Source organism: Lotus japonicus, chromosome 3 (assembly GCF_012489685.1).
Source record: "Lotus japonicus ecotype B-129 chromosome 3, LjGifu_v1.2".
Taxonomy (NCBI): Eukaryota; Viridiplantae; Streptophyta; class Magnoliopsida; order Fabales; family Fabaceae; genus Lotus; species Lotus japonicus.
The window spans coordinates 85,266,614-85,290,165 of NC_080043.1; the positions used below are offsets into that span (position 1 = coordinate 85,266,614).

At 33.4% G+C, this 23,552-nt stretch overlaps 2 protein-coding genes and 2 long non-coding RNA genes across 4 annotated transcripts; 3 read left to right on the forward strand and 1 right to left on the reverse strand.

Annotated features, from left to right (window-relative positions):
• The first annotated feature begins 213 nt into the window (after positions 1 to 213).
• LOC130746742 (uncharacterized) lies at positions 214 to 2,421 on the forward strand. Its single transcript, XR_009022209.1, has 5 exons — positions 214 to 503; positions 1,221 to 1,265; positions 1,357 to 1,651; positions 1,755 to 1,827; positions 2,058 to 2,421. It is a non-coding gene; the product is annotated as an uncharacterized LOC130746742 (long non-coding RNA).
• Positions 2,422 to 6,644: 4,223 nt separating this feature from the next.
• Positions 6,645 to 9,680, reverse strand: LOC130746743 (uncharacterized). The gene is made up of 2 exons (XR_009022210.1): positions 8,585 to 9,680; positions 6,645 to 7,029 (listed from the first exon to the last, which is right to left on the reverse strand). It is a non-coding gene; the product is annotated as an uncharacterized LOC130746743 (long non-coding RNA).
• A 332-nt stretch (positions 9,681 to 10,012) lies between these two features.
• LOC130742873 (uncharacterized) lies at positions 10,013 to 10,488 on the forward strand. The gene has a single exon (XM_057594971.1). It carries the CDS (start codon positions 10,123 to 10,125, stop codon positions 10,387 to 10,389), a length of 267 nt encoding a protein of 88 aa, XP_057450954.1. The 5' UTR covers positions 10,013 to 10,122; the 3' UTR covers positions 10,390 to 10,488.
• Positions 10,489 to 17,836: 7,348 nt separating this feature from the next.
• On the forward strand, positions 17,837 to 18,382 carry LOC130742874 (uncharacterized). Its single transcript, XM_057594972.1, has one exon. The coding sequence runs from the start codon at positions 17,940 to 17,942 to the stop codon at positions 18,219 to 18,221; it is 282 nt and encodes a 93-aa protein (XP_057450955.1). The 5' UTR covers positions 17,837 to 17,939; the 3' UTR covers positions 18,222 to 18,382.
• Positions 18,383 to 23,552: the final 5,170 nt, after the last annotated feature.

Genomic DNA, 23,552 nt, shown 5'->3' on the forward strand with positions numbered 1-23,552 from the left:
TTGGTTTGTTTATTTAATTTAAGGCAAATTTTTGCATGTTGTTTCCTAAGAGACAGTTATAATGTTGTTTCTCTCACAACCAATAAATGAATGTCAAGTGAATGCTTATGCCATATCATTTAAACTTATCAAATTTTTAAATTGGTCCTTCAATTATTTGTATTATAAATTTGACAATATAATAAAAATAGATTTATTTTTTCATGAAATGTTTATTTTCTGGTTTAGAAATCTCATTTACCATTAATTTAAACATTTCAAGTTTGAAAACTTACTCCTTCCTCCACTCCTCCTCCTCCGCCGCCGTTTCTCATCTTCCGGTCAAGCCAAAAAGCACCGCTGCCGCTGCCGCTGCAAGCTCTTCTCTTCTCTGCTGCAACTTCTTCTCAAGCCCAGAAGCACTGCTGCTGCTGCAAGCCCTCCTCTGCCGTGAAGATCCTCATCCCCACAAGCCCCTTTTCGTCTGAAGATCATCTAACACGATCTAATTCGTTGTGTGCACGGTATTTCCTGACCTCCTCCTGCCTCCTCCTGCTTCTATTTCCTTTCTTTACTTTTATGAGTTATTTGGGTCCGTAGTTTTCTTGATAATGATTTGGGTCTGTAGTTACTTTTATGAGTTATTTGGGTCTACCCACTTCATCTGCCATGCCCAAATCATGTACAGAAAATGTTTCAAAGCCAGAAAGGTCCATAGGAATTGAGAATTGAGAACCCCTTGTGGTGACTAAAGTGGTGGGTTTTTGTGATGATGGAGGTCTGTTGGTGGTTGTTTGTTGTTTTTTAAGGTGAATTCTGGTGTGTGTTGATATTGTGGTGGATGAATATTTAGGTGAAATTCTAAGTGGTGCTTAGAAACCCATGTACTTCTTCAATTTGGAACAAATCTAATATAGAGATATTAACAACTACTGGCAGCATAAACCAATTAAGGATAGTACAGCATAATCCAATCTAGAGATCAACAACTACTGGAGATATTTTGCTGATTTTACTGAACTATCAATGGCAGACCTGGAAAATGTCTTCTTTATGGAGTATATATTAGAGAGCCTATAAAGCTTTGGGTTGGATTTGACTAATTGATTTTACTGAACTATCAATGGCAGACCTAGAAAATGTCTTCTTTAGGGAGTTTAATATCCAACCTATTTAACTCATATCCACACTTTTGCTTAACTTATGAAAAGAAGCTGAATGCATCTGTTTCTGGTCAACAGGACGCGGGGTGTGTTTTATCCACACAAAATTCAGCAAAGCAAGCAGTAAGTACATGTCATGACAATCACAATAGATGTTTAGTGATATTTAATTTGATTATATAAGTATGATTTTTTTTTCTATTGTTTGTCTTAGGAAACGAAACCTGACGGTTCTACTGGTATACTTCATTGTGGAACTACTCACATGGTGCCTCCTGTTGGTAATGATATGCCAAGCCAACCCAACTTTGCCCATGGTGTTGGTACATAGATGGCACCTCATAGCATAGGTTATGGTTATGGCACTCCGAATCATGGAATGACTATGCATCCCTTTTATGGTTTGGTCCCTTGTATGCCACAATTTCCCCAAGTGACAATCCCACCTCATGTTGGTGGAGGTCACTCTAATTTGCTTCGTCAAGTCATGAACAATGGAAGTGAAGCAAGTAAGAATGGCTACATAACTGCATAAGTATCATTCTTAGTATTTTGTAATAACTTTGAGAGCACCAGATATACAACCCTTATGAGATTTTTGATTTGTGACAGTAGGTGAAAAGTCAGGACAACCTACACAACTCCGGTGATGATTCTGTGTCTCTATATTCACCTTGCCATGGAGGTAATTTAACTCCAATGCCTAGAACTTCTAATTTTGTTAACACATTTAAAGCGGTCGAATTTCAATGATACTGTCAACAAATTTTGTCTCGCATTCTCATTGCTTATGTTGCTGTACTTTGGGTATTATTCTGCATTGTTCAAAATATGTATGTGATTGTTTTCTTTTGCCATTTCATTCTTTGGATTGAATATGTTTACTTTTTCTCATTAAAAATGACTTTTATATAGGTGAAGGTGGTTTTTGCTGTCCTTGAGAGGGTTGCGTCTAAAATTGAGCTACCAGATTCAGGTGAAGAGAAGCTGGATTGAGGAGAAAGAAGCTTGAATTGTCTGTGTGCTTCTTTCAACTGCAGACTTTGGCTCTTTGTGTGTTTCTGGGTCTGGATTGCCTTCTCCAGGAGCAGATTGAAAACTGAGCTACATTGAATGCTAGAGTTGCTATTTAGCATTGTGTTGTTATTTTTGTTTCCCTTAAACATTTAGATAATCAATTTTTTTTTTGCAATGGTTGCTGCAGCTGAAAACGAGGACCCTAAAGTTTGCAGAAACAAGAGCAAATAAATGAAAAATAAAAACATGTTATATCTTCCAATGCTGTTATTAACCTTTAAATCTGGTTTGTTTGAAAATATTTACAACCACTTTTTGTTTCTCAAATCTTATCTTCCAATGCTTTTCTTTTAAAATATATACAAATATTTTGTATTTGAAACTTCAAACGTTTTTTTTACTGAAAAACTTCAAACGTTAGTTCTTAATTAATATAGAATAAAATTATTAATGTTATATTTTTACGTTAGTTGTTAAGATAAAATTAACTTTAAATTCGATAGTTTTGGGTTTAATATATGGTAGAATTTTATCTAATTTTATCTCTACATTGAGGTTTTATCTCTTCCCCTTACATATTGTTTAAGGTGCCATTGTTTATACTTCAAAGATAATCAGAGCATTTCAAATCACGAAAAAAGGAAAAAACTAGTGTTTTTTTCCCGTGCGTTGAACGGGGAATATGTCTATTGTACTATTTGATACATCTATTAATCATGAATGTGATTATGCGTGTTTGTTAACAAAAGATAAGTTGTCTAATTATTTTCTAATACTCCATCTGTTCCTATATAACTGACACTTTAAGGTTGTTGCACAAGTATTAAGAAATAATAATTAATTTGTTTTTGTTTTATTAAAATTGCTATCTAACTTCCTAATATACCATTTATCTCTCTTATTAATTCTAACTTTTCAATTTTCATACCACAATAAATGAAGGGTACAATTGGTAAAGTATAATTAATGCTCTCTTGAACTTTGTAAAGTGACAGATAATTAGGAACAAAATTCAGCCAGAATTAGTGTCAAGCATTTAGGAACGGAGGGAGTATATATTAATATATAGAGGATAACTCTAAAATAAAATAAAATATTTCCTGAAATTAACAAGAAATAAATAATACGATAAATTAAGATAAAATCAAGAACTAAACAACCTAAATCCTAATCAAATCTAAAATTAAAAAAGGTACTAAATAAATTTAGATAAAAACTAAAAAAATCTAGTAAATTACAATAAAAACTCATAAAATCCTGAGTAGATTAAAAATCCTGAATTAATACTCTAAAAATATATAATAAGATAAATTAAGATAAAATCAAGAAATAAAGAACCTAAATCCTAATCAAATCTAAAATTTTAAAAGATACTAAATAAATATAGATAAAAACTAAAAAAATCTAGCAAATCACAATAAAAACTCAAAATCCTGAATTAATTAAAAATCTGAAAATTCAAAAAAAATACCATAAAAATTAATTAATACTCTGAAAATAAATTAAGATAAAATCGAGAAATAAAAAACCTAAATCCTTTTATACCAGGTTTTTCAGCCCAGTCGGCGACATAGGAGGAAGAATCAGAATTTGACATAGACATACTCTACTAGGGTTGGAAGGTAGAAGACAGGGACAACTTGGTATTTTCCCACAGAAATTTGATGGTGTATGGATACACCATGTAATTGACTGGTGCACATTAAACGCACCCTTTTATTTTATTATACGTTACTTTAAAAAAAAATCCGCTTTTAATTGAATGTTTGGTATATCTATTTTTTTCTTCATCGAAGTTCATAACAATGTACTTTGATTTAGTGGTTGTCCTTATCCCTTTAATGTTTAATGCCCAAGCTCGATCCTTGTTGGGGCATTTTTTTGTTTTTGTTTCTTTAAATATTTTTAATTATTTTTATTACTACAAACCATACAATTTATTTTAAATGTATTTTGTGTTCCATATGTGAGTATGATAGGAAAATAATTTAATTTTATATTCATAGTGAACTTCCTGAACTCTAACATTTACGGTTTTCATGACCCGAGGGCGATGAATGTTGTTATTCATTACTTGAGCTGCACACATAAAGGGACGACATTAGGTCATTGGCATGAGGACCCTTAGTGTTAGGGTTCAAAGTATGATCCAGTCATTTTCGGGGAACTTCATGACCCGAGGGCGAGGGATGTTGTTATTCATTAGTTGAGCTGCACACATAAAGAGAAGACAATTAGGTTGCGACACGAGGACCCTTAGTGTTAGGGGTTCAAAGAATGGTCCAGTCATTTATGTGGAACTTCATGACCCGAGGGCGATGGATGTTGTTATTCATTACTTGAGTTGCACACATAAAGGGACGACATTAGTTCATCGGCACGAGGACCCTTAGTGTTAGGGTTCAAAGTATGATCCAGTCATTTTCGTGGAACTTCATGACCTGAGGAGCTGTCAATACGGGCCAGCCCGACCCATATGGGTCAGCCCGTATGGGTCGGGTTGAAAACGGGTTGGGTTGTGTCAGCCCGGGGCCTTAACGAGCCAGGAAAATATGAACCCAACCCGGCTCGCTACGAGCTCGCGGGTTGGCGGGCTGGCTCGCGGGTTGGGTGAAAAAAAAATAAAAAATAGATAAATTGAATTAGAAAATGTTTTAAAAAAATAATTTCACAAAAATACTTAAAGAAATTGGTATCAACTCATAAGAAAGAGGTTTATCAACCAATTAATTTGTATGTCACATTTGAAATATAGTAAAGTAATTTTTTGGGTACAAAGTATAGTAAAATAATTTAGTTGACAAGATTTAAGAACACAATTATTTTACTATCACATTTAAAATAAGATAAATAATAGAATAACAATAAATAAAACACAAAAAATTGTCTCAAATTTAAAGAAATGAAAATTTCCATTTTCTATCGAAAAGTAATGCATAAAACTAACCTTAAATTAAAGACAAATAAAATAATTTTTTTAATAAAAAATAACTCTAACCCGACGGGTTGGCTCGCTTAACCTGCGGGTTGACCCGTCTAACCCGCAGGTTAAACGAGCCGGGTTGCACTAACCCAAGTTCTTTTCAAGCTGGAATTTAACCAACCCAACCCGGCTCATTTAGCCAACCCGTCGAGCTGGCTCGCGGGTTGAAACCCATATTGACAGCTCTACCTGAGGGCGAGGGATGTTGTTACTCATTAGTTGAGCTGCCCACATAAAGAGAAGACAATTAGGTTGCGACACGAGGACCCCTAGTGTTAGGGGTTCAAAGAATGGTCTAGTCATTTATGTGGAACTTCATGACCCGAGGGCGAGGGATGTTGTTATTCATTAGTTGAGCTACACACATAAAGGGAAGATAGTTAGGTCGTCAGCACGAAGACCTTTCGTGTTAGGGTTCAAAGTGTGGTCTAGTCATTTCCGTGGAACGTCATAACCCGAGGGCGAGGGATGTGGTTATTCTTTAGTTGAGCTGCACACATAAAGGCAAGACAGTTAGGTCGTCTGCACGAGGACCCTTAGTGTTAGGGTTCAAAGTGTGGTACAGTCATTTCCGTGGAACTTCATAACTCGAGGGCGATGGATGTGGTTATTCTTTAGTTGAGCTGCACACATAAAAGGGAAGACAGTTAGGTCGTCTGCACGAGGACCCTTAGTATTAGGGTTCAAAGTGTGGTTCAGTCATTTCCGTGGAACTCGGTGTTAGGGTTTAAAGTATGGTTCAATCATTTTCATGGAACTTCCTAACCCTAGTGTTAGCGTTCAAAGTAAGCTTTTAAATTTATTTAATAAAATAAACTTATATTTCTAAAAATTTAACGAAATATATTTTAAAATTTTATATTAACAATTAAATTGATTTTTTTTTGTTACAATAGGAAATACATTTGAATTGATTTACCAAAATTAATTTATGAACATTTACTGCTAAAATATAATAATAGAACTTTCTTATAAAAATTATTTTTTATATGGAATTAAATTCTTTAACCAAATATTACAAAATTATAGAAATTTAAATTCAATCATTTTGAAAACACGGTATAGGTGCAAATTTTCATCTTAAACTTAAATTTTCATCTTGGGCGTTTGTTACAAGTTATCAAAAATCATACCCAGGTAAGTGGATTCCCAAGAATATTATGATGAGAATGTTATTCCCGAGCATCTTTTAAAAAAGTGTTTGGTTGATAGATTCAATTCCCAGGTATGTTTTTAAAATTTATTTAATTAAAATATTTAAAAATATAAAATTTGAAATAAAAATTATAGTTAGTGGGAAATAACTTCCATTCCCATGGGAATGCAAGATACCCATCCTTGAAGCCAGGAATCCTGAGTTGTTGAAATGAACTAAAATCTTTTCCCCGGGAATGTCTCATGCCTGGGTATCTTTTTTCCTAATCTTATACCAAACAAAGGAATCTGCATTCCCACACCCATCATTCCCGGGAATGTTTTACATACCCATGTAACAAACGCCCTAAATTCAAGTCTCGTTTTATTGCAATCAAAACTTGTTACATCATCGTTCAACTACTGAAGTTCAATAGTACATATTCAGTAAGAGTACATAATTGATAATTCATATTCAACCTATTCTACATATTATCTTCACGCATTAGCTTTGCACTTTCAATCTTGAAACTTCAATCAAGATGGAAAACTTCAATCAAGATGTTTATAACATAACCACCCCTTCCAGGAGAAGTCTCTTTAATCTGATGGCATTATATGACTCGTAAAAGTGAATATCTTTTGCATGAGTTGAGGTAGAAGATGACATTCTGAAATGCTTTTGTGTTGATCCCATCAACTACCGCATCACATATAGTGATACTCACACAGTGATTTCAGAAAGGACAATTGCTGCAATATGGAATACAAATGAAGAGTTCAGAATCATCAATAAAAGAAAAGACAATTGCTGCAACATGGAATCCCATTAACAGCAAGAGCAAAACTAAAAGAAATGAGAAGGAAAAAGTACAAGACCCATCAAAATAATAGAGAAGATACCACACTCCCTTCAACCAAACTACACACCTCGATAGATCAGAAAATTCAGAACACTCAATGTGGATTTACTACTTTGGTTATGTGCACAAATGTTCCATAGATAAAGTATATTTGTTGATACCTGCAATCTTAATTTCTTGACTTTGTTAGCAATGTGAATCTTACATAGTAAAGTCAAGTGAATTAGGCCATATCTACATGTTCTATACCAGACCAGAATCCAGATCAACTCAGGATATTCTCTTTACAGATTACCTTGGGAAATTTGGCATGCTGTTGATTGAACATAAACTAGTATAATTGTGCAACCTCTCTTCCTTTTTCAGCGCCCAAATATTCAATTCAGAATCTCAGATCCCCACTAATCTTCGTATGATAAAAACAATTCTACACTTATAATTAACCGGACAATTTTTTTTCTTCTTACCAAAAGCCAATAGCCCAATTGCCAAAATAATTATAGAAAGAGTGTTATCTTTTTGGGTTTATCTTGAGAATTGTTGGGTAAAAAGAATTTCTTTAAGCCAACCTTTCTTAAAGTTCTAAGCTATATTACTGAACAAATTTGCATTGCTGTTCAGAACTATACCTTCTCACAGAATCTATGTTGCTGAACATATGTACAATTTGAGATTGAACAAACTATAATGAGAACCAGAGCCATAACAAGATAATGAAATATGCTTTATTTATCTACTACTCTATTTATCTCCCTCAGTCTCTCTCTAATGAAGTGCAGGGTGTGTAAGGGTTAACAGATTAACTAAATACTTACGTAAATAAACACTTTTCACATAAGCATTTATTTATAAGCTTATTTAAGAAGCTTATTGAAATATGCTCAAGAGAGCTAGCTTAATTAAGTTCTTATGACAATAAGCGCTTATCCAATGAGTACTTTATTACATAAATAAGTGTTTATTGCATCAGCATTTATTCATTAGTTAATTTGAGAAACATATTGAAATAAGCTGAAAACATGTTATAAACTCTTATTCACAAGCTAATCTGAACAGAAAATAAACTCAGAACAACTTATATGTAGGTCATAAGCTATTTAAATAAGCTCACTCAAACACTTGCATAAGCGCTTATGCTCAAAGATATACTCAAATAAACTCTCCTAAACGGGCCATAAACTCGTATTCATGAGTTGCAAGCTTATCAAAATAAACTCAAAAGAGCTCATAGTTAGGTCATAAGCCATTTTTATATCCTATAAGATAAACTAAAATAGGTCTTCCAAATGCACCTTAGTCATAGCTTAAACCCTAATTTCATAATCTTCAAATTCATGCGAATGGAGCAAAACACAATCATATAATTTTCCTTATAATTGCATTCTCCTTAATTCTAGCTCAGAAAATTCATCAAAATCATTTTGCAAGCACCGAAGAAAGCTCACCTGAACAAGATAGTAGAAAATGCGAAGCCCTTCAGGATCAGCACTGCTCTGAACATCCACCAGAGACCCAATCTTGGATTACACACCAGTACTCTTTTGAACGCAGCAGGTTCTCCATGACCAAACTCCAATGATCATAATCCCCATCAAATATGGGAACACATGGGGTAGTGAAATTGCCTGATTCAGCAGCCATTTCTCACACTATTGTTTTCACTCCTCAAACTTCACTGTTTAATCACTCAATCAGGCCCCCTTGCTAAAGCTCTTGATACCAAATGTTAAAACAGAAACAAGAACGCACAGGTATGCTACTGTAAAATCACACCCCTTTATTGAATGCAAAGACATGGCTTAAATAGCCTACAAACTAACAATAGAAAATACTGGAACAGAAAAGCAGAGAAAACTGCAACTAACTCCTACTGACCCACTAAATTAGAAAACGTGCTAAACACATCCTAAAAACACCAGTTTAATTTAAATAACTAACAGAATTCCTAACTTGTAGCTAGTGCACTAATATAACAGATCCAACATCTACTACTACTATACTTGAGATTTGGGACTCTACAAGGAGAATACAGAAGACGAAAGAGAAAGACACTCACAATTGAAGGTCTGCCCATACGAATGAAAAATCATTGACAGGGTATTTCAAGAAAAAATAAGTCTACTTCTTCTAACTCCTGCAGTCTCTTCATCTCCAAATACACACTTACGGCTTGCAGCGGAGGTGCTTGCGACGGCGGAGGAGGTGATTTTAGTCAGATCAAAAGGAGCTTGTGGCGAAGGTGCAATAAATGAGGCTTGCGGCGACGAGGGAGAGGGCTTGCAGCGGATGATGTGTTTGGGGGCGGAGGTGGACTTGCGGTTCAAAGGAAGGAATCTGGAACGAGGGAGGAGGCCCGTGCTCAAAATGAAGCTGGAACACGGTGGTGCAAAGGAAGGAATCGCGGCGGTCGAGCCACCACCGGCGAGGCTGCCGCTGAAGAGAGCAAGATGATGAATTTTTGTTTTTCCGATGGTTCACTAGAAGATGAATTAGGGTTCATGAATTCTTCTAAAATCTGATTTTAAGTTTTCTTTTTTTGTTACAGAGGAAATAGAATCTTATTTTAAATTTACAAAAATAATTAAAATATACAAAAACTTGAGGCTAAAATGCAAAATTTAAAAAGTTTAAGGACTAAAATTTAGGATATAAAATTGACTGGTCAAAGAGATGACATGGCATCATATCATCTTCTTATTGGTCATTATATGGGAGGCATGGCTGCTGTTTAAAACACAAACAACATTTTTAAGTTTGTCTTAATTTAATCCCAAAACCGGCTATAGCAGCATTTGGTTTCTTCTCCAAAACCATGTGTTTTGTACCAACTCTTGCACCTGGTTTCTATCTCCTCCCTATAAATAAGAACCATCATTGTTCCTTTCACTCCAACAACCAACATTATTACCACTTGAATCTTGATAGCCCACTTTGTATTCCTAATTTAAACAACCTTCCATTTGTGATAATCAAAACTCAAAAGATGAATAGTGCAGCAAGTAAAGCTTGGATTGTGGCCGCTAGTGTTGGAGCTGTGGAGGCTTTGAAGGACCAAGGCATCTGCAGGTGGAACTACGTATTAAAGCACGCTCAGCAGCACCTCAAAAACCGTGTTGGATCATTATCTCAAGCAAGGAACCTCTCTTCTTCTTCAGCTCTCTTTGCCAACAAATTAAAGGGTGAGAAACCCAAGCAAGCAGAGGAATCATTGAGAACTGTCATGTACTTGAGCTGTTGGGGTCCCAACTGAAAATTTGCTTTCTGTAAATAGTAATTAGTCATAGGTTAACAAATCTTGTAATGTCAAACGACCTTGCTATACAATGGACAAAGTTTTCTTCATCGATCAGATATGTTCTGTTTCTCTGTGGTTGAAAATTGTGTCCCCTGCAACTGAATTTATGTTTGCTTCACTACTATAGGCAGTTTTTAACACAAATTTGAACAATGGTGAGAGAGATTCAGTTATTCAACATGGGCATGGAGAAATCAATTCCATCGGGTAACCATTTTCCCCCTCTGTCATACCCTTGAACAGAGAGGGGTGATCATTAACATACTCTTTTTTTTTTGAAAGAGATCATTAACATACTCAACCAGAAAAAAGTTGGCAAAACATATTAATTTCTTCCTCAAATTCACAATTTCTCAATCGATAAATGTGAAGGGAAATGTGAAAGAGTACAAAAGGGTTTTGATAAAAAAAATTGTACAAGGAGCTAGAATAAACAGAACAACTAAAAAACTTCTACTGCCTTGCCTTAGGAAAGCAGTAATATCCAAGGTTGACAAACTCTCAAGTTAACTTTTAGAATAGTAAGAGTCTACGTTTCTAGGCCAAAAAACGAGTTAACTCGATGAGTCTACCACCCCAAAACGAGTCTACGTTGTATATGAATATGAGTATAGTTCTTCACATTTTTCATACACTATGACAAGTTTTATTAAGTTTTTTTTTGTAGACTCTTACGAGTTTACGAGTTAACTCGACGAAACGATTCTACGTAGATTCTCGAGTTTGACAACTTTGGTACTATCACCTAAGAACATCTTCAATGGTGGGATCTTATTTGATGACTTAACTCACTTTTTGTGGGCCTAAACTGTCACATAGGATTTAAGACATTCATAAGGTTCATATGCACATTTCACTCTAGTGGTTGTGATCTTATTTTACTTTTGATTGTACCCACGGTACCCAATATATTTATATTATTTATTTTCCTCTTATTTTTTACTTTGGTTTTGGTATTGTAGGAGAGAAAAAAAAATATTATTTTATTTAAGATCTCAGATTTGAGAGTACCCGAGCTAAGGCACGGATCTTAGCAAAAGTTAAGATCTCATGTCATGTACGATACCAATGGTGGGATCTAATAAGATCCGGATCTTATTTTAAGATCTCAAAATAAGGACTCCATTGGAGATGCTCTAACACATCAAAAGAAAGAAAAAAAAATTGTGGGGGGAGGGGGAGGGGTTTAGACTAATGGATATAAGTGCATTTTTGTGGTCATAATTAAGATATTTCTTACATCTATTTTTCTGTTATAATCACTCAAATTCATGTTATGTTTGGGGTAGTGGGTGAGTTTTTTTTTTAAATTGCTATTGCAACTTTGACTTGGGTGTTGTGAATGTCAAATGTCTTATCCTTAAGAATATGATTTTTAGGAATTAAATTCTAGACCTAAGCATTCAAACAATCACTTTTTATCATTGTAATCGATAACTGTTAGGTGATAAGTGAGATTTTGAAATTATCACTATCTTAGTCTAGAGAAATGTTGTTAATAACTGCTTATTAAATAAATCTTATTTTGTTGTTAAAAAAACACGATCACAATAACTCAAACAATAACATGTGAGTAACAATAAGAAATAATATCCAACGCACTACAATCTATAAAAGTAAAAATTATTTTCAATCACAGCCGTACATCTGAATCCCATTTTCCTTCAGCCCTTTCCCCTTTCTTTCTCACGTTTCTTTTTGGTTTTTTCCGTTTAGTTTTCCCATAGTTTCCTTTGTAATTGCTTGGTTTCTCATTAGACAAATATGGGGCCGCACACACACCAGAAATAGAAATAGGGAAAAGAATCGAAGAAAGAAAAGATCGAGACGATGGCAGGAACGATAGCAAGAGGGAGGATGGCAGAGTCCATTGTTGCTCTGGAACTCCTGCTTCGAGAACGTGAGCAACAACCAAGGCAAACAAGCGAATGTGACGTCCTTATCTGATGAAGCTCTGCGACCACATCAACAAGCTCCGATGTCAAGCACTTCCCAGGTACTCATACTCGATGCCTTAATTCAGAATTAGTAAAATCTGGAAAACACGGTTGATTTCGGTTCATTAGAAGTATCCTATTCATTTGGCAATATGGTGAAGCATAACCTCACCCTTTTGTTTATTATGATTTCAATTAGATTATAATAATCTTGGGTGCTAAATCTATGGTTTTGATTTCAAAACAAGGGGAAATTGAGAAGATGGGTCATCCATGGTAGGGTGCAAGCAGCGGAGAAAGGGGGGTTATCAAAGATGAGGACAGAGGACTCACTCTGTGATCTCAATCTTCTCCTCCCTCCTTCCTTCTCCAGGATCATGTGTAGCCATACTTCATGCCACATTGAGAAGATTGTGTTTTCTGATTCTCTATGAAGTTTAATGTTTACAAGGTGATTAAATTTTGATTGCTTGAATTTGAAAAATGAAATTGTGCATGTGGGTGTAATTTTCAGCATTTTAGCCTCATTGATTTTAAAGTTTCGTATTTGTTTTATGGGGGAGTTGAGTCTTCTACTTCTTTCGAGGTTTATGGTTATATCTCTATGCTTAAGGTATGCAATGTGGATTTTTTTTTGTCAGGTACCTATCGACAATGTGATACCCAAGGAACTAATTGTTATATACTTATCAATGACATTGGCATGGCTTATGTATCTGTTTCAGATTTCGCTGGAAAAATTATAGAAGCTGAAGGAGTTCAAACTTCAAACTCACTATGGTTAGCTGAACTCCGCCTTGGTTATTATCATTTTTTATGATGTTTTTACTGTGATCAACCAAATATTCTAAGAAGGGGAAGAAGAAGAACATGTGCTCTGAGGAAAAAGGCCTTCAGCACCTTACATCTTATGGTGCAAAGACAAATGAAGTGAGGTAAAACAAGAAATCTTTTTCAATGATTCAATTTTTTCCTTCTTTGTTTTATAAACCTCACTGAAACTTGGGTGTTCATGAATATTTGTTTTTAACTGCAGTTCCAATGTGGTTTTGGTCCAAAACCACAAAGCTAAAGTACATGAATATTTCATACAACGTTCCAAATTTTCCTATAGCTTTTATGAAGGTTGTCATGTAATTTTGGCTACAAAACAATTTACAGGTTTATTCTCATCTTTTTTAAGAAGTGCAACATCAGCAATTTGTCCAACAATAGATATGCTCATTCAGAAATCTAAACGGGGTCTGAATAGTATCTGTTGAAGCTGAGGACTAGGTTGGAGGCTTACTGAATAACTAGCACAACATTCACTCTGGCCATTTCAAAAAATGAGAAGCCTATTTGGCCTATGAGGTTATGAGTTGTGACATTGGATGTGTTCTTAACCTGCTGCTACTTTGCGGTTTCTCCCATCAACTTCATATGACTTGGGGGGTGCTCTTGGCTTTACTGATATAGAGCAGCAAAGTAACAATGAAGAAAACTGTGCGTACAGAAGCTCACGTTTCGATGAACAAATGAACTTCAATGGATATTTTATTTGCCAAGCATGTGGTTTGTGATGGGAAATGTTTGGGCATTTGACTCACATGTTGGATCCTTCCATGAAGCTCCACGTCTTCCACATCGTCCTTCTTAACATATGAGGAATTAATTTGAGGGACTTTATGTTGATACGAGTTGTATATGGTTGGGGTTAGTAGTTATGGAGTAAGCGGATGAAGCAGTGAATAAAAATGGTGAAGGGGGGTAGCTTCTAAGTCTCTATTATCTGCACCTAATCTGCAAATGCAATTATAAGATGGGGTAATGATTTCTTGGTGGTATAGGAGATGTTTCAAATGTAGAAAAACCAAAGTAGGCTCCTTTCACAAAATTATTTGGAATCAAAGCTGCGTTGTTGTGCTACAAGTACAAGGTGTATGAAGTGTTGTTGCATCCATTATTTGGGGATTGAATCCTAAGAGATTGTAAAACGATCTTTCGAGGAAAGAGGAAGAAATTCAAAGGATCAGGGCAGCCCGATTAATGTGTAGTGCTTCTGCATAGATCAGGTCACATTTTTTCATTTTCACTTTGGGTTGATGTTGGAGAGAACCGATCAAAAGTTAAGATAGAGAATGTCTTTCAGATGCTCTTGATTACAAGAGCTGCATTGTTTGAATAAATGAAAAATATCTTAATCATATGTCAAGACTCCAATTTTTCGTTAATTAAATTTGTCATGATAAGCATTGTCCTGCATTATGTTGGTTTTCATTGTATGAGGTGGATGAGTTTGGTAGCTCCACATGTTTTGTGTTTGTAGATTGGCATTATCTCATGGGGCCTGGGAGTTGGTCCAGTAATGGGATCATCGAGTATTATGATGAAAACACATTAATAATTTATATATGATTTTTTAATATAAAATTTATAAAGTAAAACTTAATGCCAGACAATGAACATTTTATTTAAGAGTAGATAGATATTTTAATTTTTAATTATTAGAAGAAAAAACACACTTGCAAATTATTTTAGTTTATTATAAATATGATATAATAACCTAGCTAATAGTGAAAATATGACATATGGGGATAAAAAACACATTCATATTTACAAATATTTTTTATAATATAAATTATAAAAGTTGAAACTTAATAAAGAGAATAAATATTTGGTGTTTGCTATGGTACCTTAACCCAAATTAAGGTATGGTACCCAAAATGAGATAATTCAATAATAAAGAAGCATTTACAAGTTATGATTTTGATGTTATTTTATCGTAGTGATGCAACATTTCATTCATAGAGACATGAGATTTGTAGGTTGTGTTTTTTTAGACTTTGTTCATCCGTCAATCATGGTTATTTTACGCGCATCTCAACCATAATCGTTCATCTCCACAACTAAATCATTTTTCATTAAAAAACAAATTTCATGAGATGAAATTAATTGAATAGGAAAGTGAAATGCGAAAATGTAAAATTTACCTAAAAAAATATAATAATCATCTATTAAATTACTCAATGCGGGTATCATACCCAAAATATTTTATGGGTACCACAGAATTTACCTAAATATTTTACTTAGGAATATATGTTTTGTTTGTGAGTCAAGAATATCTACAGTTGACTATAATGACTATCCCTTTGTCGTTATGGTAAATAGTTGATCACAATATGCACTTTATTTCCACGAGCGAGGATCGAACTCCCAATCTCATAATGGTTAAGGGATGAAGTTAACTTACTATTATGTCCACCTTAAATTATTTTAAGAAGAATTACACTTTTAACATAATTTTATTTTTCTTTAATGGTCATAATTTGAATCTTTCAATATCTATTGATTTCAATTTCAGTTTTCGCTTTTAAAAAAAATTCAGTTTTTTGTTTGATCCTTCGGTATTTTAATTTGTGCTTCAAACGGCTATTTTACAATCAAAGCATATTAGCATAGTAAAAAAGAGGTTTAATGCTTTAGAAACTGTTACCGGGAAGATTAAGATATATTGAAACTGAAGTTAAATATTTAAATACCAATTTATGTTCTTATTGAGTAACTGAGAAATTAATGAGTATGTTTAAAACTCTTTAGTTGTTAATTAAAAAATTTATATATGATTCATTTAACATTGAGCGCAGGAATCATTGATTTTACTACTGCAACTTGCTCTATGACACACTATAAGAAACATTAATCACAAACTAAATGTTTTAATCAGAAGATAGCTAACAAATTTTTTTTTTGAAAAATAGCTAACAAAATACACTTTATTTTAGAATAAGGTTTTTTTTTACGGTGAGTAAGTTAAATTTTTTTTTTCGAAAGCAAAAGATAATAAAATTAATATGAGGAAAAAGTCAAGATATACAACCCGCCTCAATAGGAAGCAAAAGACCACCAAAAAAAAAAAAAACACCCAATCCAACCCAAAAAACAATCATCTGCCAACCTGTTAAGCCCTTAAGAAGAAAAGAAAAACCCAAAGCCTAAAGACTACCACCCGAAAGAGCAAGAAACAAAAAACCCAAAGCCCAAAGAGGTCCCAAGAACAAAGAGTAAGTTAATAATTGAACATGATTGATATATGTATAATTTATTTAATATAAAATTTATGAGTTAAAAACTTAACATGCGAGAATGAAGATTTTATTTAAAAGAAAGTTAATAATTGAATTGTTAGAAGAAAAATACACTTTAATATAATTTTAGTTCTTTTTATAATTTTTTATAAATATCCGAATTTATATATAAAGAAGTTGTTTTGACAGTATTGAGGGTGAAAAAATATTTCAATAAATCAGTACACATGAGAGTGATAAAAAGAATAGATAGGTTTGAACAAAATAAAAAAGAGACAAGATTAAGAATTAAGTTTAATCATTAAGTTCTTTGGATCTATATATACAAATAAAAATAACGTATGAATCAATTTAATCAAATTATACTCCTACGTGTTCTTCAATGTTTTTTTTAAGGAAATGTGTTATGGTAATTACAATTGTAAGTATTATTCTCCATATAATTATTGTATTAAAATTTAGCCAATGAAACTAATTATGATCTTTTCCTATTTATTTTTATTTTATTTCAAGAAATTCATAATGGCAATTATAATTCTCAGTTATGTCGTCAATGTAATTATTTCACTTGCAAAAAATATTTATGAGGATATACTCGGTGTATTTTATTAGCTCATATGTGTTACTTCTCTCTACAATAAAATTTTAAATTATTATATAAAAACTAAATTAAATAATGCAACATTTAGATTAACAAACAAAATAATGGGTTGTCTAAATGACCCATGAGAAAGTTTGAGTTAAATAACCATCATCCAATTAACATTGGGGATAAGTGAGTTAGAAAACATAGTAAATATAATTACAATTTCAAAAAATATATATAATTACTACTCTCTTACAAACGAAACCAAGGACGTTCTTCGCAAAAAAATATTCCAATTTAAGATTTTTTATATCTAAAATTAATTTTATTTTTTAAATTCATAAACTTTCTTTAAGTAAACGCACAAAAATAACATATATTTTTAAAAAAAATTATGTTATAAACAAAAATGAACGTCCCCGTGCGTTGCACGGGTCAAAAGTACTAGTTAAATATATAATTTATCACTTTAGTGCTTCAAAAATATTTTTAATTAATTCAATTTTAAATTTTATAATTTAAATGTAAAAATTAAAGGGAAAATGAATCAATCAAAATTGAATGTAAACAAAGGCATGAGTATAAGATTATCTATATTTGATGAGGTAGGCACATATAGCTGTCACTGAAATACCATACTACTTTCATTCTTAACAAACAATAAATAAAGTAATAAACAAACCACTGGCTTCCCCAAAACCAGTAGCTAGCTATACCGCTTTATGCCACTGGTTTTCCCAAATTTTTGGTAGTTTCCTTAGTGACCTTGTCACATCAAAGCACAATCTTAGTATATAAGAACACCTTCATTCCAATTACTCCAATTCAATCCAAAATCTCACCAAGACTTCTTCTATCAAGTTTCATATTTCTTTTGTAATCTGAAAAGCAAAGCACTAAAGTTTGTTTAATTTCATGATGAGTTCAGCAAGCAGAGCATGGACAGTGGCAGCAAGTGTTGGAGTTGTGGAGGCATTGAAGGACCAAGGCTTGTGCAGGTGGAATAGTGTCATAAGATCAGCTCAACATCATGTCAAAAACCATGTGAGATCATTGTCTCAGGCAAAGAAGCTTTCTTCTTCATCCTCCTCTTCTGCTATGGTTTCCAACAGATCATTAAAGGAAGAAGAAGCAAAGAAGTCAGAGGAATCCTTGAGAACAGTCATGTACTTGAGCTGTTGGGGTCCCAACAATTAGCTAGAGCTAGAGCCACCTGGGCAATCACGAAAGATTGTGTTTTCTGATTGAACCTGTAATGGTGCAATTGTATATGATATCCAGAACTGCTTCCTCACTGTGACAGAAATTGATGTCAATTTTGATAAATGGGAAATGAAAGAGCTAAGAATTGATTCCAATTTTTATGTGTTTTCTTTAGCAGTAGCATATCATTCTTCACTTTCATTTCATACCACTAATGCTGCCTCTTCTAGGTGAAACATCATTTTGTGTTATGATTTCTTTGTTTCTATATGTATAGAGGAAGCAGTATGAATTTACTGTTTACGAGTTGACTTTACCCCTCATGAGTTTACCTAATTCTCAAAGTTTGACTACCTTGAGCATAGAGCACCAAGTCATCTATAGAAGAAAAGAAAGATGAGAAAGGCTAGGACAATTCCTAAATTGGTTTCCAAAGTCCTTGCTCAACAATTGAATTGATCAAATGTGATAATCTCTTCATGCAAAAAGACTGTTGGAGAAAGGAAAATCGGTGAGCTGAGTCATGAATTAGATCCATTGTTCTTGAAAGTTTTATTCTTGTGTTATCTCAAACACTTCCCGGGTTAAACAACCTAGGTATAAACCAAAATACAAGAACTAGTGACATTAAACTCAACAATTTATGAGAGATATTTCCAAAATATATAAAATTGGAAATATGCATTATATTATGAGTTATAATATTAGTGTTCAAAGTTATGGTAACATGTTGATTGTGGTATAGTGGATTTATCACTAACTATGCCCTTGCGTGTCCTTTGTTTGATTCCTCCTGGTGGCACTTTTCGGTTGTTTATTAATTTGAAATTCAAATTTTTAGCAAAAATTCACACCTCTTGGATTCGAACTCACAACCTCTAGCATGAGGGGAAGGGACGCATCTGCCATTTGGGCTTCCACAACAATTGTGACATTTAATGAACATTAATGGTATATAACGGTTTATGACAGTTACTTCTCCAAGAGATATATCTCTTCACCAAGGAATGTTAGTATCTCTATATAAAGAGATACTTGGGCAGAAAAACAAGATAATTCTGATGTACGAAATTGGACTTCATTTTAGCCAATTTCTATTCCATTTATTTTATACTAAATCATCATACACTTCACTAATGCATGGGTGAAGTGTGAGAATCATACTTCTGTAAACTATTATCAAAGATACGCTTGGTGTGTTAGTGCAAACCACATCAAGGAATTCAAAGTATCCTGAAGGGAATTCGCCGGTTTTCTCATTTGCATCCAACACATATTAATTGGTGGGGGCGAATTGAACCTAAAGGTTAGTGTTTATGCACGCTTTGAATCTTCAAGTGCTTCCGTCATCAAGATCTTCATCAATCCAAGAGTTGCAGCATCTCCCCAACAGATTATTTCCCAACAATATTGGTTTGGACCACATAATACAAGTGAAACACATTTATTTTACTTTCACCATACTATAATATATATGAAAATGATAAGACATACAAATTTGTTTCAAAAACAGTAAAGATAATAACATTCAATATCATAGACTTGACAATAACATATAGCTGATTGTGTGGTTTGTTAATGCACATGGAACATCACGTCCTGTGTTCGATCCTATTGAAATCACACCATTTCATTTTTAAATTTTAAATTTCACAAAAAAAAAAATGAAAACTGGTGCCGGGTGAGATCGAACCCACGCACCCACACCACTTCCAGCGGAGAAAGACCATTCTTGCCAACATTCATATAATGTCATCAATAACAATTATAGTTATTTTAAACGTAACAGTTCGTTTTCCATTTCCAGATAACAAACATTGATAGAAGTCACATAAATCATAAAATTGTATATGAATATATGATCATCATTTATCATCCTTATGAAGCGGAAATCATAAATAAGGATTCTCATGATACAAACACTTAACTCTAATTTTAAAAACATGATACATGCATTATTACTTGCATAATAAATGAAACTCAAGACATTCAAACATGAACAACAATAATTTAGATTGTAGCAATCACATAATCTCAATCATTCATTTTGATATCATATTCATGCAGCGGAAAATTAATAGTTAAGTTCTCAAAACTATCAAGAATAATTTTAAGACATCATTCATGGATCAAATCACCATTAAAGAAAAACTACAAATTTTCTAACTCATGCTTTGCAACCACATGTAAACTTAATCATATTAAAGCATGCAGAAGATATATCAGATCTTAAGAATTCATAGTCTTCACACAATACGAATGGTTGTGGGGTACTAACCTCTATTCATAAGTGTAATTGATCCCATTTGATCTTCCTCTTGTTTCAGTCATGGTTTCATTTTTCTTCTCTAATGATCTTGTAGTGTTCAGAACATACACCACTTTCAGGATTGTAAGAAGGAATTGCATCTTCTTCTGCCATCGGTTGAACTTTCCTCCATCAAACTTGTCCAATTTCACAAAATTAGACATCATGTCTTTGAGTGATGCAGCCATTGATTACGAATAATTGAACCTAAAGATTGTTGGGAAATAATCTCTGTTGGGGAAGATGCTGCAACTCTTGGATTGATGAAGATCTTGATGACGGAAGAACTTGAAGATTCAAAGCGTGCATAAGCACTAACCTTTAGGTTCAATTCGCCCCCACCAATTACTGTGTATTGGATGCAAGTGAGAAAACCGGCGAATTCCCTTCAGGATACTTTGAATTCCTTGATGTGGTTTGCACTAACACACCAAGCGTATCTTTGATAATAGTTTACAGAAGTATGATTCCCACACTTCACTCATGCATTAGTGAAGTTAAGGATGATTTAGAATATAGTAAATGGAGGAGAAATTGACCAAAAGGAAGTCCAATTTCGTGCATCAGAATTATCTGTTTTTCTGCCCAAATTATCTCTTTATATAGAGATGTAACATCCCTTGATGAAGGGATGTGTCTCTTTGAAAATAACTGTCTAAATCGGTTATATATTATTAATGTTCCACAAGAGACATGACCATTTCATGGCTCAACTGGCAATCACATCTGATGGCCCACGCAAGTAGTAAGTCTCGAGTTCGAATCCAAGGGCCGTGACTTTTTGCCAAAATTTGTATTTTTGCTAATTAAAATTAAAATTAATTAATAAGAAAAACACAGCCAGTAGATTTCGAACCTTGCACATGGAGATAAAAAGCACATAGTCTAACCACTAAACCAATATCAACATATTGATATAGTCTCAAACATTAATAGCTATAACAATTAATACAAACATATTTCCAACTACATATTTTGGAAATAATTCTCACACAAATTGTCTAGGAACAAAAGGAAAAAGCTCATATATATATATATTGTGTTCTCATGGGGTAAATCCTCCAACTTGCACTGCATTGGGCCCAACGAAGTCCAATCTTATGTGCGCTAGAGCTAACCCCTTACTAAATTGTTTACTACCTCCATGCGAAATTTGATATACAAACTATTAGAATGTTCATCACATACTTAGTGTGAGACATCGAACTTTTAAAATACACACACAACATTCCAACAAGGACAAATAGGTAAGGCAAAAGAGGATCACCATATATAATTCCCCTAGAAGGCTAGAATTCTTATAGAGATTCACCATTCAACAAAACTCTCATTTTAATAGTACAGATCCAAGCATGGATCATATAAATGAAATCATCTAAAGATTAGATATCCTTCAATTTTTCTAGAATGAAATTTTATCTCACCCTATCATAGGCTTTTTTTCAATTTGATTTTAATTGTCATCCAACCTGTCTTGCCTCTTATAATCTTCATACAGTGAATCACTACTTCCTGAAAGATTATGATATTATCACAACTATACTCAGCTAGCACAAAATTACATGGAGTTGGCCCAACCAGTAAATTCATAAGTTCCCTTAACATGCTCGGCAGGATCTTAGATGTCACTTTGTAGGGTACATTACGTAGGTTAATCAGTCTTTAAGTGCTTCATCTTAATAAACGGTTCCTACTTATGGAGCGACTATGAATGAAGTGTTATTGCAAAAGTGAATAATGCAGAAAGTTAACAGATAGGAAAATAGCAGATAGGGGGAAAATTGATCTCTTTTCTCTATTCATAACAGTACCTATCTATTTATAGTGTATAGGCTAACACTTCACATCAATTAACTTGAGTCGTCTCACAACTAACTCAAGCCACACACAACTCTAGTTTGAATTAACCACAACATGAAGGAGCAACCATGGATGAAGGAGAAACATGAGAAGAACAAAGAATAAGCTCTTTGTATGAGTTTAAATCAGAATGGAGCCTCTCAGCCTAAGTCTTGAACATGAGAGAGTCTATATTTTACATGTAGATCAGTTTAAGCGAGGTTTATCGGTTTTGAGATTTTTCAACTTAAGTCACAACCCATCACAATCAAGTTTACTATATTTAAAATTTACTACCCCCTTCGTTCTTTTTTATAAGAACTAAATGATGAGTGTATAAGAACCAATTCAAATTTAAAGGTGCATTAATTATTTTTTAGCAACAATACCCTCATTTAATTGATGTTTCACTTTCTTTCCATTATGCAACTCATTGATTATAAATAGAAATAAAGAAAAATTAGTTGAGGTAATTTTGGAAAGTTGAGATGAATATGAACAAATTTAATACCATCAACCACTATCTTAAGAGACGTGAAATGTTAGTTTGGTTCTTATAAAAAGGAACGAAGAGAGTATTTCCTACTCCCTCCGTTCTAGAAAGTTTGTTGTTTTGCACCATTTTTCAATATCCAAAAATGTTTGTTGTTTTAGAAAACCAATGCATTTTTTGCTAATTTTTTCCACCTCTACCCTCATTTAATACATTTTCTCTCACTTATCACCTTTCATATTAACCAACCACAAATCTTCTCTATTAATTACATTCTTCTCTATCTAAGAGCATCTACATCCATCATACTCACTAAAATATCTACACTTCATTTTTTACAATTCCCCATAAGCCACATCATCTATAACATTTTACTAACTTTTTACTTCAACCCAACAACTCTTAAAAGTTTATATAGTGGATCTCACCATCAACTTCACATTTATATATTTTATTATTTATATCCATTTTAATTAATTATATTTGTAACTTAAATATGATAGAGGTAGATGCTCTTAATGGTAAGTGCTTGTAATAAATACAAGCTCACTTTTCAAGTCTAGTGCGGAGTATCTATTCCCACATACTCATCTTTGACATGTTGGAATTGAATATGTATTCCAATGGTAATAGATACTCATATGAGTATGTATTTAACATTAGATACTATCATTGGAGATGCTCT

Bases quoted from the DNA above. Each gene is read 5' to 3' on its own strand.
- LOC130742873 (XM_057594971.1), top strand. From the start codon at position 10,123: ATGAATAGTGCAGCAAGTAAAGCTTGGATTGTGGCCGCTAGTGTTGGA.
- LOC130742874 (XM_057594972.1), top strand. From the start codon at position 17,940: ATGATGAGTTCAGCAAGCAGAGCATGGACAGTGGCAGCAAGTGTTGGA.